Raw genomic sequence first — 13,361 nt, forward strand, 5'->3', positions numbered from 1 at the left:
CACAGCGGCCTTGTGGACTAGTATCGTCGGTTTCAACATGAGTACACTGTCCGCCTTTTCTCTTGTCCCTCCGCACCCCTTCACTTGCAGTGTTCTTTTCCGGGGGCCGTCTGCCGTCTGCCGTCTAGTACTGGCTCGCGGCGGCCTGGCAAGCCTTCAGCTGCTCCAGGTACCAATTACAAATCTGCATGTTGCCGCCGTTGTCGTCCATGCACTTTGTGAACTGCTGGGTCGCGGACTGGCAGTTGTTGCCCCATTGCTGCTGCTGCTGCTGCTGCTGCTGCGTCGCCTGGGCCTGGGCCTGCGGCGCGGGTTCCGAAGAGCCGCCCGAGAAGAGGCCGCCAATGGCGTGACCGACGGATGAGCCGATGGCGACGCCACTGCATCGGCATGTTAGCGTGGTACTTTTTTCATTGTACGTTGGGGCGCGAGAACGAGGAGACTCCTTGTGCGGGAAAGGGCAGGGGAGGATGTAGGACTCGGTGGCCCCGGGAGAATCTCATCCCCCCGGCCCGGGCGCGGCGTCGGTTCGTCTTCTCTCGAGGGATACGTACGCGGCGGTGCTGGCCATTTGTCCAAAAAGCCCGGGGCCCTGTGATGCCGCGGGCGAGGGCGCGGGCGCCATCTGCTGGGGAGCGTGCTGCGTGGGAGCTGCCATGGTCGCGGCAGGGCGCTGCTGCTGCGGCATGGGGCCCGAGGCAGGCACCGTCGGGCGGGTGGGTGCCCGTGAGGGGGCGGGAGCGTGGCCGACGGATCTGTTGCGAGGCATGTTTGGTGATGCGGCGATGCGGTGCTTGCGGCTGGTGAGGAGGAAACGAGAGTTGCGGTGGTGGAAAGGGGAAAAAAAACGCAAGTGAAGAAGCTCGGAGAAGGAGGGTTGGCCATGTTCTGGGGCGTCGGCGGCTGGCCAATGGGAGGAGGCGGGTTTGCCAGGCCGCTCGCCGGGCGGTCACGGGCCGGGGCAGAGGTCCAGGGTTAGGGTTTGGCAACGTGCCAGGGACAGCATTGGCTTTCGCTGTTTTCATATTCACCTCGTTGGCGCCCGCAGGCCAGTTCGCCCGACGCGGTGGAGCAGCGTCTTTTGTCACGGGCACTTTAAGCATGGAGTAACTACTTGCTATCCAAGCGTACATGTCATTATCGAAACCGTGTATCCCGACGCCGCGCTCCGCGAAGATGATCACGACTGCAAACCCCGACAACAAAGGGGCCAAACGACGAGGGGGTGTCTCGTGTCCATTGCAACAGCGGCGGCCGTCCAGCAATGCCGGCAGACTGCTGCCCTCGACGGCGTCCCTGTCCCTGTCCCGTACGGCCCCGACTTGCTGTGCGCGGTGCCCACCTCACTTTTGCTTCGCCCTCGCCTTGCCCTTCTGCCTCCTCTTCCTGTTCCCCTGCGCGTCGCTGCCTGATCCCCCCGACGCAGCGGCATCATCAGCACCGCCAGGCCGCTTCCTGCCCTCCACCGACTTAAGCAGCGCCCTGGCGCGCTCCTCGGCAATCTTCTCCGCCAACCTGCTGCTGATGGACTTGTTGTCGGCCTACAAGTCGGCAAGGAACACGGGCCGGTCAGCTCTCTCTCACGTCGTCCCGTCGCGCTCGTCCACCGAGGCCAGAGCCAGCCAGAACAATCCACGTACCAAGTCAGCCTTCAGGACCCGAGCCGCGGCCTCCTGGTTCACGACCAGGGTCCTCTGCGCCTCCGGCTCCTCGGCGGCCTGGATCTTGCCAAAGTACTGCTGCACTCGCTTCAGTTCGGCGTACACGGCGTGGCCCTGGGCATCCGCGCCCTGGAGTCGCAGGTAGGCTGTTGCACGGGGCCCGAGTCAGCAACGGCGGCGTCCTTGCCAGACGGACGGGCAGCGCCAGCGGCGCGCGCTTACAGAAGAGGAGGGACTCGATCGAGTAGGCCGTCAGGGAGAAGAGCTTGGCCCTGTCGAGGAGCGGCAGCTGAGAGGCCTTGTCGCCGAGGTTTCTGAGCAGCGGCGCCAGCGCGTCTTCGAGCCTGTCCAGCTGCGAGTCCAGTCTGTCGAGGTCGGGCGTGATGTCTTTGACGCCGCTCATGCTGAAGGTGGAAGTGGCATGGCCCTGAATGGCTCTTTGAATATTTACAAACGCACCAGGCTTTTTTTCCCATCCCGAGTGCAGAGTCCCGACATGGTGTTGCGTCTCCACTTTAATTGCCCTCCACATCCTTGCGGGCTACCCTGGAGGACTATCGGCGCCACAGAACGCAGGTGCCAGCTTCATGTTCACTAGCCCGGTCGAACAATGAGATGATGGTCATCAACTGCTGTCTAGTTTATCTGCGATTATTTTACGGCTAGCCTCGTTGACTTTCTTGGTTTTTGTTTGACTTGGCGGTCAGATGCCTGGGATGCGACGGCATGGTAGCAGGACCAGCCAACACCACCTGGCCGTCCTGACTCCTGATCGCACACCAGCACAGCCATCATCATGCCTTTCCCACGTCGTATTCTTCCGCGAAAGCAGCAACCGCTTGTCTACTTCATGGCGAACCATGTCGACGCGCTACAATTGCAGCCACCTCTTTACTGTCCAGTCATCCACCTTTCCAGGCCTCTCCACAGCCTTTGTCACCAGCTCTTCCGTTTGACGCTTAAGCGTCTGTTTCCGGATCGCTTCCTGTTTTGCCAAGGCATCCGCTGAAGCGCCAAGAGCTGACGCCATCTCGGGCATCCCAGGTACAGATATCCCCGGATTTGACACGCTGGGCATGGCACCCAAAAGCATGGCATCCCCAGCCGTCAAAGTCCCTGGGAGTGGACGAGGGCCGCCGCCGCCCATCGTGCCCGCCGTCAAAGCTGCAATGCCGGCTGGTATTTCGTGAGGATTGTTCTTCAGCCGATCCCTGAGAATCAGCATAGACGGTACCCGGACGTTCAACTTTTATCTAGAGTCAGCATACAAGAAGTGCAGCACACCACGCCCCTCATGGGCCGCTGACCCAGAGACTCGGGAGCTGATGTTGCGTACCTGAGACAGCAGGTTGCCATATCTCACACCAAGAGTGTTGCCAATCGACTTCAAGCGCCCCTTGACCCAAATTCTTTGCGAATCTGTGAGATAATCCTGACCTTGAATGCAAGCCAACGGCCAAAGCAAGAAATATCCTGCCAGGCCCTTCTCTGATGTGTCTTCTCCGCAACCAAACACGGAATGCGTCGCGGCTTTCTGCAAGTCATTTCGCTTGGAGAAGAGCCCCATTTGGTATGGCACCGAGGCAATGATATCTGAGATTGCCTCTACACAAGTTCTCACTGTCGTCGCGTACTCCGCCGTCGTACGATAGTCGGCAGGGAAGTCGATCCAGGCCGTGCAGCGTATCGTAAGTGACGCCAATATAATACGCATACAGCGCATAACGTTCCAGAAGTTGACAACCCACAAATCGGCGTAGGTATCGATACGGCCAGGGAAGACCTCGGCCTTGGAGTAATCGCACTTTGGATTGTACGGCTCCCAGGCAACTGCCTTCCAAACGTATTCCTCCGGCAGTTCTCGAAGCCAGACGACGACTTCCTTGTCCAGAGACTTGCAAGTCTGTATTGTGTCTCTCATCAACTCTATATTTTCAGATGACCGAGTCACCGTGGCGAGGAGGGCATTGACCTCGCTCCTGAGCTCTCCTACACGACTGCTGAGTTGCTGAAACTGCATGCTATACTCGTGACTGACCGGATCGGCGACCCACCAGTCTACGTCGAGTGTTGGTGGTTTCCCAGTACTGAGGGAATGAATAATCTGGCCATCATCCATTAGCCTTGGCTTAGAATGAGCTTTTACCGGAACAAAACGGCGGCGGGATTCTGGTAACTGACCATCTGGGTTCGGACTGCAATGAATAGGTCCATGCCGATTTTGCTTCGTAATTGCTCCTGACCTCTAGACTTGACAAGCTGAATAGCGCCCTCGATGTGGGAGCTCCAAGCCAGCATCCCGAGTGTCTTTGCCGTGATGTTCTCAAAGAGCCCAAGTAGCAAGATGGCAGCCAGAGTGTCGTCTCGCTTCGCCACAGATGGGTCCTTTAGAGCCGTGAAGGTACAAGCCAAGGCTTTCGTGTAGAAGCCCAAGGCAGCGGTGTCAAAGTCATTCCCAGTCCCGACGCGGTTGTTGAGAGACGCCAAGGAACATGCCTTGAAGGCGTAGAGAAAATGCTGCGACGGTTCCGCCGTTTTTAGCAAGGGGAGTACAAACTCCAGGAACCCACGACTAGTTGCCAAGCATTGTCGAGGAATCAAAACGTAGTTCGAGATGAAGTGACACGACGCGAGCTCGTCGACAGGTACGGTTAGCGGAGGCTGAATAGACCTGTGCGAGGAAGACGTATTGGTGCCCTTCGGGGATGACCCATGGCTTCGCTTTGACGTGGTTGCCAGTGGTTTCGATGCTGGTTTTCGAGGTTTGCCCGGAGCCTGTGAGCTTCCACCAGTCTCAGTGGAAGCCGGGCGAGGCCTGTCGACATCTCGATACCCAGGGCATACCCGTCTGGCCTTTGCGCACTGCATGCAAGTAGGCTTTGTTTCATCACACTATCAATACGAACTGGTTAACGGGATTTTGGAGCTCAAAGACGAGAAAGACAAACTGGTTTATATCCAAGCTGGACAAGCACAAGGGTCGAGTACGCCATGGATGACGAATGCATACCTTGATTCTGCGAATTCTGCACATCTGGCAGCCTCGCGAGGGCTTGCCGCCATACACCATGATTGTGGTTCATGCAACTTCTATATTTTGATCAGAGGACGGCATGACGAAGGAAGCGCCTGCATGTGCGTTGGCGTCGAGGCGGGCGACACCTCATGATAAAGTATGAAAGCGATTCGGCAGCTTGGTAGCGTGGGTCGCTAATTACCAGTTCCCCGGTGTCAGTCCTCATGGGTTATGGCTTTTTCTCCACTGTGTCTGGACCTGGACACGATGGCCCAGGCGTAGGGAGCATTGGTGGCGTCGTGCGTACTGTTTTGCGTTGTTACCTAGACGAAGGCTCCCGGAGGGGTCTGAAGGTTCTAACTTTGAAGACGAATGCTACGCAAAGCATAACCATTGCCCTGCAGCGACCAGGTTTTCCAGCTAACAGTTTCATGACGGCGCGGCGTTATCAACCATACGGAGCAGCGAGAACTCGGTAGCTACTCCGTACACAAGCGACGAGGTGACAGGGTAGCCACTGGGCAGGTTGCAAGGTTGCCCTGTCCAGCGACGGCGGTGGGTGATCTTTTCTGTTGCCGCCGTTTGTGGGGCGTCCGAGTGAGCAGAAGTCGGAGTAGTGAAGTATTTCGGCTGGTGTGCTTCGGACTATGGCTGTTAGCGGGATCGCGCATCAGGTTTTCTTTCAGCATTGGGGATGGACTGCGTTACTGACGCGTCTTGCCCAGCTCCAAGGCAGTCCATGCGGTCGCCGCGCATGTCGTCTTGGGTTGCCAAGTTTGCCAATACTGGCCTGGCCAGGCCAGGCCACGCCGCTCCAAAACAAGATCAACCAGATAGACACCTTGCAAGGATGGTGTTCTGAGGGGTTTGCGAAGACGACGCCCAGAGATGGGAGCGAGTTCACAATGGTTTGTTGTGTCCTGAAGAGCCCTAATCGTGCCCGCCCCACTTTATGTGGTTCGGCTAGCAAAAGCCCTCACCACCAAAGGTGGTGCTCGACAGCAAGGCGGGCCGGACACCAAGGCGGGCCAATTTTCAACCTAGACGCGTTGAACCGCGAAAATGGCTGCAACTAGCGTCCAAACGGCAAAAAGCGATGTCGAATTACGTGTCAACGAGGCTCTTGAGTATATTGAGGAAAATCCAGGTGCAAAAATTCGCTCTGTGGCGAAGAAATTCAACGTGCCTCGTAGCCGGCTTCAACGACGTGCTAACGGCGTTCCTGCTAGGAAAGGCCATCCAGCAAGAAATACAATGCTTTCACGAGAAGAGGAAGTTGCTTTATGTAACTATATCGATCGCCTTGATAAGGCCAACTTCGCTGTACGACCTGAATTCATTACAGATGCTGCAAATTACATCCTAAAAGAGAGGGCATCGTCAACTGCCCCGCCTAGGCAAGTTGGAACGCGATGGACTACACGCTTTATCCAGCGGCATCACTATCATAAAGGTCTTCAAAAAAAGATTGATTCAAGTCGAAAAGCTTCAGAAGATGTGACAAGAGCTCTTTCTTATTACAACAAGCTTAAAGAGGCTATTCAGCAGTACGGAGTCCCTCCTGAAGATATCTGGAATATGGATGAGACTGGCTTTCGTATTGGAATGGGAAAGGACCATTTAGTTGTTACAAAGCGAAGAAGAGCGCATCTATTTTCAATGCCAGAAAACAGGGAGACTGCAACAGCAATAGAATGCATTTCTGCTGGCGGCAAAGTTATTCCTGCCTTTCTTATCCTTACAGGGCAAAAACACATGGAGTCCTGGTATCGGATAAAGGAGCTTGAAGCTAATACCAAAATAACAGTCTCACCAACCGGCTTTACGAATGACGAAATTGCAGTTGCTTGGATACAGCATTTTCAGGAATTTGCAACGCCAATAGGCAGATATCGCCTTTTAATCCTAGATGGCCACGGATCACACCATACAATTGAATTCGTTGAATACTGCGAACAGCACGATATAATTCCCTTTGCGTTGCCCTCGCACCTTACACACATCCTTCAACCTCTTGATGTTGTGATATTTCAGCCACTAAAGCATTATCATGCAAAGGCGTTGGATATCATTGTTCGAGACGGCGTGTTGAATATTACAAAGATTGAATTCCTTGCTTGCATTCAAGCTGTACGAAAACAAGCTTTCAAGACTACTACTATTCTCACAGCCTTTCGAAAAACTGGAATTTCACCCTACAATCCACAGCCTGTAATTGAGGCCCTTGAACAACGAGCTGCAATTTACACATCAACACCATCGCCGCCGCCGTTATATCACAACAACTCTTCCGACTTTGAGACGCCCACAACACTCAGGCAGATAAATAAGGTTGCCAACAAGCTAGGGGAGGTATTAGAAGACGATACATCCCTTGAGCCTGAGTTTGCACGCAATATCAGTCGTTTTATCCGCGGCTCTCTTACTGGAGGCCGAACTGGAATCGTCTGAGCACCAACTGGCGGGAATAGCGCTTGGCTTTCTCTTCGGGAGTTAGGAACCTTGTCGATAAGCCGCAACCGGAGTACTACCTCGCTAGTCATTGTGCCTCGGCCCCTCGACTTCCCCGCGTCGAGTATTGGCAATTTGTGTGCTTCTGAGGCGACACTTGTCATGTCCCCACGACCCGATAGCCAGAAGCATCGTCCTGCGTCGGCAGGCCACACTGCTTTAACACGCGAGTCGTAACAGGTCTTGTCACACGCCGTGGCCTCTTCTCCATCAACGGCGTTGGGCGAGAAGCAACACCAGAACAAACCTCCCGAAAACCATGGCATTGTGGCGTTTTCTCCTCTTTTAGTCGAACCAGCAGCTGAGTCGTGTAAAGCCATGCCAAGAGTGACGGGATCCTCATGGCCGCTCGAGACTAGACTTGCCCCAGGGAAAAAGAAGAAGCCAGACTCAAAAACAGATTACCAAATCCCAGAGAGCACAAGACCCCGCCGGCGCCCGTAGCCCTCGTCTCGTTCTCGGCTGTCAGTATCCTTGACATGATAGCTTGGCATTCCTGCGACAACGGCCAGGCTGTTGGCTGAATGCGCCGCGCCCCGAACCCTGCGCCAATCCCGAGCGGGATTCCCCGCCGGCTGAAGGTTTACGCAACGAGCAGAGTCTTGTGGTCCTGCTCTCACATCAACAGGGCATCCATCCAGCCGTTTAATGGAAGTGGCAGCCAAGGTAGCATCGATAGAGGGCAGTTTGGCCAAGGCCAACGACTACTAGCAACCACACCAAGACTGTCCGTCATGGAAAGGGATTGCCAGGGATGCCTGCTGTGTCAAATGGATAGTGTTGACCCAGCATTTATTATTGCTGCAGCTGTGGAGCCAGTTAGTCCTGGACGAAGATGCTTAAAGGGACAAATGAGGCGGTCACAAATGACAATGGCCGGACCGTACCCTCAGTCCAGGCTCTGGCTGGGCGCAGTCAAAGATGACGTCCCTTTCGTATTTTTCGGCGACCAGCCCATGCCATGTTTCTCAGTCTTGTCTCTTTCTTACCATCTGGCAACGGATCTATGGACCACGCGTCAGTGCGGCTCGCAAAGCTTGTTTGGCCTGTCATCATCACAGGCTGGGCTTATTCCATGTATGCGCGGTGCTCGAGACCATGTCGTCCTTGCCTAGGATGCGTGGAATTGATCTTGAGGGTTGGAACGGTTGACGGTTGACACCTGGAGCCGTCAAACTCTCCACCCAAGCCGCAGCAGGGTCTTCGTTCTCCCGCGACACGGTTACACGAGGTGTTCACTCCACTCCGACTTGTGCCTTGCTGTCTTGGCAACATGGCGACTTGATACACATGGCCGCCCCCTGCCTCAATGCACAATGATCCAACATCCAACCGTGCCGTGACACGACGTCAGCAAATTTCAGATCAGACCGCAGTTTCCCTTGACGTGCGGACGTGTCATTCATTCCAACGCTACTGGTCTCAACGGCTACCCTGCTGGCCTTGGAACCCCCCAGAAGCTATGCCCCAACAGATAACAGCTCTCCTCGACGCTTCGTGGGCCGACAACTATACCGACGTGCAACAGCTTCTCCTCTGGAGCAAATGTCATGCTAGGGGTCAAGGGGCAGATGCGGTACTATTTCGAGCCTTACAAGCGTCTAAAGAGTTGGTCGGGTTGATTCTTGCCACAGGAGGTGATGTCTTGGCTGGCTCGGACGGCGGCACACCCGTGCTTCATATAGCTGCTGCTTGTGGCAGTCCAGGTACAATCCAGCAAGTCATTGCAGAAGGCGCTGACATATCTCTGACAAGCGACGATGGCGAAACACGCCGCCATGGTGCGGCCGAGGGAGGATCCTAAGAAAAGACGCGGATACTCATGGACGCTAGTGTTGACGTATCTGCCCAAACCATCACCGCCGGAGAGACAGCACTGCACCGAGCTTCAGCTATGAATGGTCCCGGTCCGAGAGCCAAGGGCCTGGGTGGCCGAGGTGCTGATCCGAAGGCTGCCAAAATGGACGGAGAGACACCCTAAAATGTAGCAGCCGCTGCAGCCAAGGCATTTGGCGACCCGTCAGCGGTCGCGTTCCGCTTGGAAGCTGGAGCCGATTCCAACGCTGCAAATCAGGCGGAAGAAACGCCATTGCATGTTGCTGGGACGAACAACTCTCCAATAGTGACTGGGCTGCCCTCGAGTGCCGGATCTGGCACCTCGGCCGAGACACATGAGTGACTCGACCCTGACACAAGGTGCTGCTCAAGTATCCAGATACTCTCAAGTATCCAGATACTCTCAAGTCTACGATGACCCAATATTTCCGACAACAAATCCAGATACTAGTATCCAGATACTCTCAAGTATCCAGATACTATTCACTCTACGATGACCCAATATTTCCGACAACAAGAGGGCAAGTGAATGTACTCCGGGTCTTGGGTGTCAACAGCCACGAAAGGTTGCCAACGCCTCTGGCTGCACCATTTTTGGCGTGGCTCTGGTTTGAGTTTACATTTGCCTCGCAGCAAAAGAATACTGGCCTGTACTACCTTGGATAGTTGAAGGCCAAGACAAGCATAATTCCCTTCCACGCAGACGGGGGAGGGGGTCGTTCACCCTCCAGCTGCCGTGCCCTCCTGCTCGGCAGGTTGACGGCAACGGCCAGGCGCCTTTGTGACTGTAATTTCTATTTTATTGCTTCCTTTCCTCGGCTCATCCTGTAGCAATATCTGTCTTCAGATGATGCCCAGCGCCCAGTGCCCATTTTCTCGTCTAGAACCCGTTGAAGACCTACAGGTCCTCGTTCTTGACAGAGCAAACGACGGGCGTGGTTTCCGGAGAAATATAGCACGGGGTGGTCAATCCTAGAGCAATTTTTCAAGGACCAACTGGTTGCGATTTGAATGTGATGTATTGAACAATGGACACGGCATATCAGCCGACTGACTGGCCGGGCATGGCCAACTGTCACTTCTCCGACTAATGCATGGGACGGGACGAAGGATGAAGCGATTCTCGTTTGTGTTTTCGCCCTTGTTTACTCGGGTGGTTTTGATGTAAGTCGTGCTTTGTGACACACTCGAAGCCGTCGGGTGTTTTCGACTGCGTTCTGCCTGGGGGCAGCCGAGGTTGAGGGATGGGATGGTAGACGAATGGTGGACGGCAAGGCTCAACTACATGACTTGCTGCAACGCACACAGGTTGCAGCTATCACGATGGCCTCACGGGCCATTCACGGGCCCGTGGCATCTAGGCACAGAGGCCCAACGTGTCTCGACTCTCGAACCCTTGATGCCTCAGCGATCCGGGTCAGGGTCAGATTACACATGGGGCATCTTCTTGTAAATGTAGCCCTCGTTGGTCGGGCCCTTCAGATGGAGGGACCGAGGACCTTGAGACGATACGACACTACATAATGATCTGCATCTTTGCTCCGTGCCCTTTTCATCATGACGAGCCCTCGTCACACTGCGAGTCTAAAGCTTTGGACAGCAGAACTTCCAGATATACCTGGATGGCAACTGATCTACCACAAGGTCGCCGTCCAGGCTCAGTAGTCAAGTTGGTTGCTGTCGTATCCAGCACCAGGGAGCAAGGCCAGCTACAGCCCCGAGTCCTTGTAATTGAGACCTTGTTGTATAAGCCATCATAGAACTCGCTCCAGGTCCCAGGATTCTAGCCTTGTCACAGCATCCAAGCAGAAATTCGACGTCACCGGCGGTATCAAGGGCGTCTTGGGTTGCGCGAGGCTACACCAGCTTGTATTCGTCACAGTCTTCTCTAACGTACAAGACCTCGCAGAGCAGTATTGGCAATGCCCCCGTACAAGGACGATACATGGCAATGGGAACCCGCCATGGCCTATAGGTAATGACAGTCTTTGGTCTCCGCCTCTAGCTTCACATTCCATAGAATCACAACCAATCTCCGCATCAAGACTGCATGCGCGTGTCTTGAACTCGTCGGCCTCACGCTCCCAACTCGGTGGGTTTGTCTGCGACGCTGTCTGCGGGTTTGTCTGCGACGCTGTCTGCGGGTTTGTCTGCGACGCTTCTGCGGGTTTGTCTGCGCTGCGGGTTTGTCTGCGTCGCTGTCTGTGGGTTTACCGAAGCACTTTTCGCAGACGTCGCCGTAGTCATCCGCGGTGAGGATGACGAGGCCTCCCTCGACCTTGCCGCACTTGGGACCATCGGGGAACAGGTTCTTGGGAAAGTAGTTCATGCTGATGGCATGAGGCTCGGTCCGGTTCTGCAGGTCGCCGGTCTGGCAGTTCATTTGAAAACGTGCATTCGAGCCTTGCAAATGGTACATGGCCCGGACGCAAGTGTTGTTGGGTAGCTTCTTCTGGCAATCTCTATACGAGTCTTTTTCGGCCCAGATAGGTTCCGGCTCGGCAGGGCCATGACCGCAACCGACGCGTTGCCCTCCCTGACTGGTAGCCGGCACTGCCAAGGCACATCCGGCCAAGGAGGCTAGCATTGCGATTCCTGCCTTCATAGTTGCTGTGTTGAGAATTGAGATTGAGCAGATGGAAAAGAGGAGGCAAAGGGTAGAAGAGAGTGTGGTGCCGGGTGAGTCTCAAGAACCGTCGAGGAGGGTGTTTGGCAAGTCCTTATATATGTATGTGCGTGTCCGGGTCAGCTTGGACTTTGATGCCATCCGTCACGTCTACCGTGTGTTTACATGACTCCACCATTGTTCATATTGTTACGCATGACTGCCAATACACTTGACGCTGATTGAGACTTCAGGAGGCTCTCCCCCCCTGGATCAGAGTCCATGTATACCGTATACCGGGAGGGCAAGCCGGGGAGACGCCGGCTTCTTACCGTTTGATCTTGATGAGACTGACTCACCCGCCAGGATGGCTCTGACAGGTGCTCAAACATCCTTCTCGAAGGCGGCGGCGGCCTGCTTGGGCCTCGAAGCTCTGCATTTCTTCTCACCCATGACCTGGCGGCCGCGTCTGAGGTCCGCAGCTGTGAAACCTGTGGAGGCGGTGCAGATTAAAGTGTGGAACTCATGGGCCGCGTGTACAGTTCTGTCAACATTACCAAACGACTCGCTTTACTTTGCTTCAGGCCGGTGTCACACGGAAAAGCCTCAACCACATGACTATCTGCAATACACAAAGGTTGCAGCTATCACGATAGCCTCACTGGTCGCTAGTGGGCTCGGGCACCAAGGCATCAAAGGCACCAAAAGCAATAAGGCAAAGGGCCCCGGTGACGAGAGGGTCTCGTGGCGGACCAAGGACCCTTCTTACCAAGTACCAGACACAGGTGCGTTATTCAAGTTGGACCACAGGCCGCATGAGAAAGCGCAGAGTAAGAGTTGTGTGACTAGAAAGTGTCATGTTCGATCAAGACATCCCAGCTACATCAACACACCATGTCGACCTGACTCGAATCTCGACTCCGCAGGGCCCCTTGATGTCGTGTGGATTGCGCCTCGTCTCGAATAGATACATGGACAACCTGGAGATGACGCTCATGCTGATGATACGAAGACCGCACCGACCGGCGCACTCGGTCGGTCACGTCAAGAGACCCTCTGCCAACCAAGGTGCATCCCAGGTGCGCGGCGTAGTCTCTCGACCCGAGTACTGCGACGTACCGGCGGAGGTGCGCCTCGCTGGCCGACGAGATGGCCGGGCTCGACAGCTCAAAGGGCTCTGCGACGCGCCGCATCTATTGTACGTCGGTACTGGCCTGGACGGCGGGCCGCCGTCTCTGCTGCCAACTTGGCGCCGCGGGCCCGGGCACGAGGCACAAAGAGCCCGACATCATACATGTCTCGGCCCCCAAGTGCCTCGGTCATCTAGCCGGTATCGGGCTGCGCGCAGGCATATTCCTGTGTATTTATCCCTCGCTGGTCGGGTCCTTCAGATGGAGGAACCAAGGACCTTTGAGGCCATACGATATTATATGTGGATATGAGTCTATGCTCCAGGCCCTGACCATTGTGAGCAGCCCTCGTTACGAGTGCTCCTCTCCAAGGATATCAGCAACTAGACAATATCAACCGGTCAGAAAGTTCACCCAGCAGTCGGGACTGTAGAGCCTGAGCCCGCAAGTTTTTTTCACAGTTTGTTTTACCTCGTCTGCGACCTGACGACCATGTGGGATCTGTGATGGATCAAGTGCCGCCACGGACCAGCCCTCCCACCGGGTGCCAAGGAAGGCTTGTCGTTTTGGCCAAAACCCGACTCATGAGCTGTCCCTGCCCC

General features: G+C 55.3%; 5 protein-coding genes across 5 annotated transcripts; 1 reads left to right on the plus strand and 4 right to left on the minus strand.

Annotated features, from left to right (window-relative positions):
- Nucleotides 1-124: 124 nt before the first annotated feature.
- MAM_03153 (CHCH domain protein) lies at nt 125-769 on the minus strand (the record flags this gene model as incomplete). Its single annotated transcript, XM_040821952.1, has 2 exons — nt 125-380; nt 555-769. The coding sequence occupies 2 exons, from the start codon at nt 767-769 to the stop codon at nt 125-127; spliced, it is 471 nt and encodes a 156-aa protein (XP_040679757.1).
- Nucleotides 770-1,343: 574 nt separating this feature from the next.
- MAM_03154 (exosome-associated family protein) lies at nt 1,344-2,064 on the minus strand (the record flags this gene model as incomplete). Its single annotated transcript, XM_040821953.1, has 3 exons — nt 1,344-1,541; nt 1,641-1,807; nt 1,884-2,064. The coding sequence occupies 3 exons, from the start codon at nt 2,062-2,064 to the stop codon at nt 1,344-1,346; spliced, it is 546 nt and encodes a 181-aa protein (XP_040679758.1).
- Nucleotides 2,065-2,532: 468 nt separating this feature from the next.
- On the minus strand, nt 2,533-4,731 carry MAM_03155 (uncharacterized protein; the record flags this gene model as incomplete). The annotated part of the gene is made up of 4 exons (XM_040821954.1): nt 2,533-2,907; nt 2,998-3,765; nt 3,843-4,523; nt 4,672-4,731. 4 exons carry the CDS (start codon nt 4,729-4,731, stop codon nt 2,533-2,535), a joined length of 1,884 nt encoding a protein of 627 aa, XP_040679759.1.
- Nucleotides 4,732-5,739: 1,008 nt separating this feature from the next.
- MAM_03156 (transposase) lies at nt 5,740-7,128 on the plus strand (the record flags this gene model as incomplete). The annotated part of the gene is made up of 1 exon (XM_040821955.1): nt 5,740-7,128. The coding sequence occupies one exon, from the start codon at nt 5,740-5,742 to the stop codon at nt 7,126-7,128; it is 1,389 nt and encodes a 462-aa protein (XP_040679760.1).
- Nucleotides 7,129-11,100: 3,972 nt separating this feature from the next.
- On the minus strand, nt 11,101-11,629 carry MAM_03157 (uncharacterized protein; the record flags this gene model as incomplete). Its single annotated transcript, XM_040821956.1, has 2 exons — nt 11,101-11,162; nt 11,239-11,629. 2 exons carry the CDS (start codon nt 11,627-11,629, stop codon nt 11,101-11,103), a joined length of 453 nt encoding a protein of 150 aa, XP_040679761.1.
- Between the last annotated feature and the right edge of the window lie 1,732 nt (nt 11,630-13,361).

Source organism: Metarhizium album (assembly GCF_000804445.1).
Source record: "Metarhizium album ARSEF 1941 chromosome Unknown scaffold_6, whole genome shotgun sequence".
Classification (NCBI taxonomy): domain Eukaryota; kingdom Fungi; phylum Ascomycota; class Sordariomycetes; order Hypocreales; family Clavicipitaceae; genus Metarhizium; species Metarhizium album.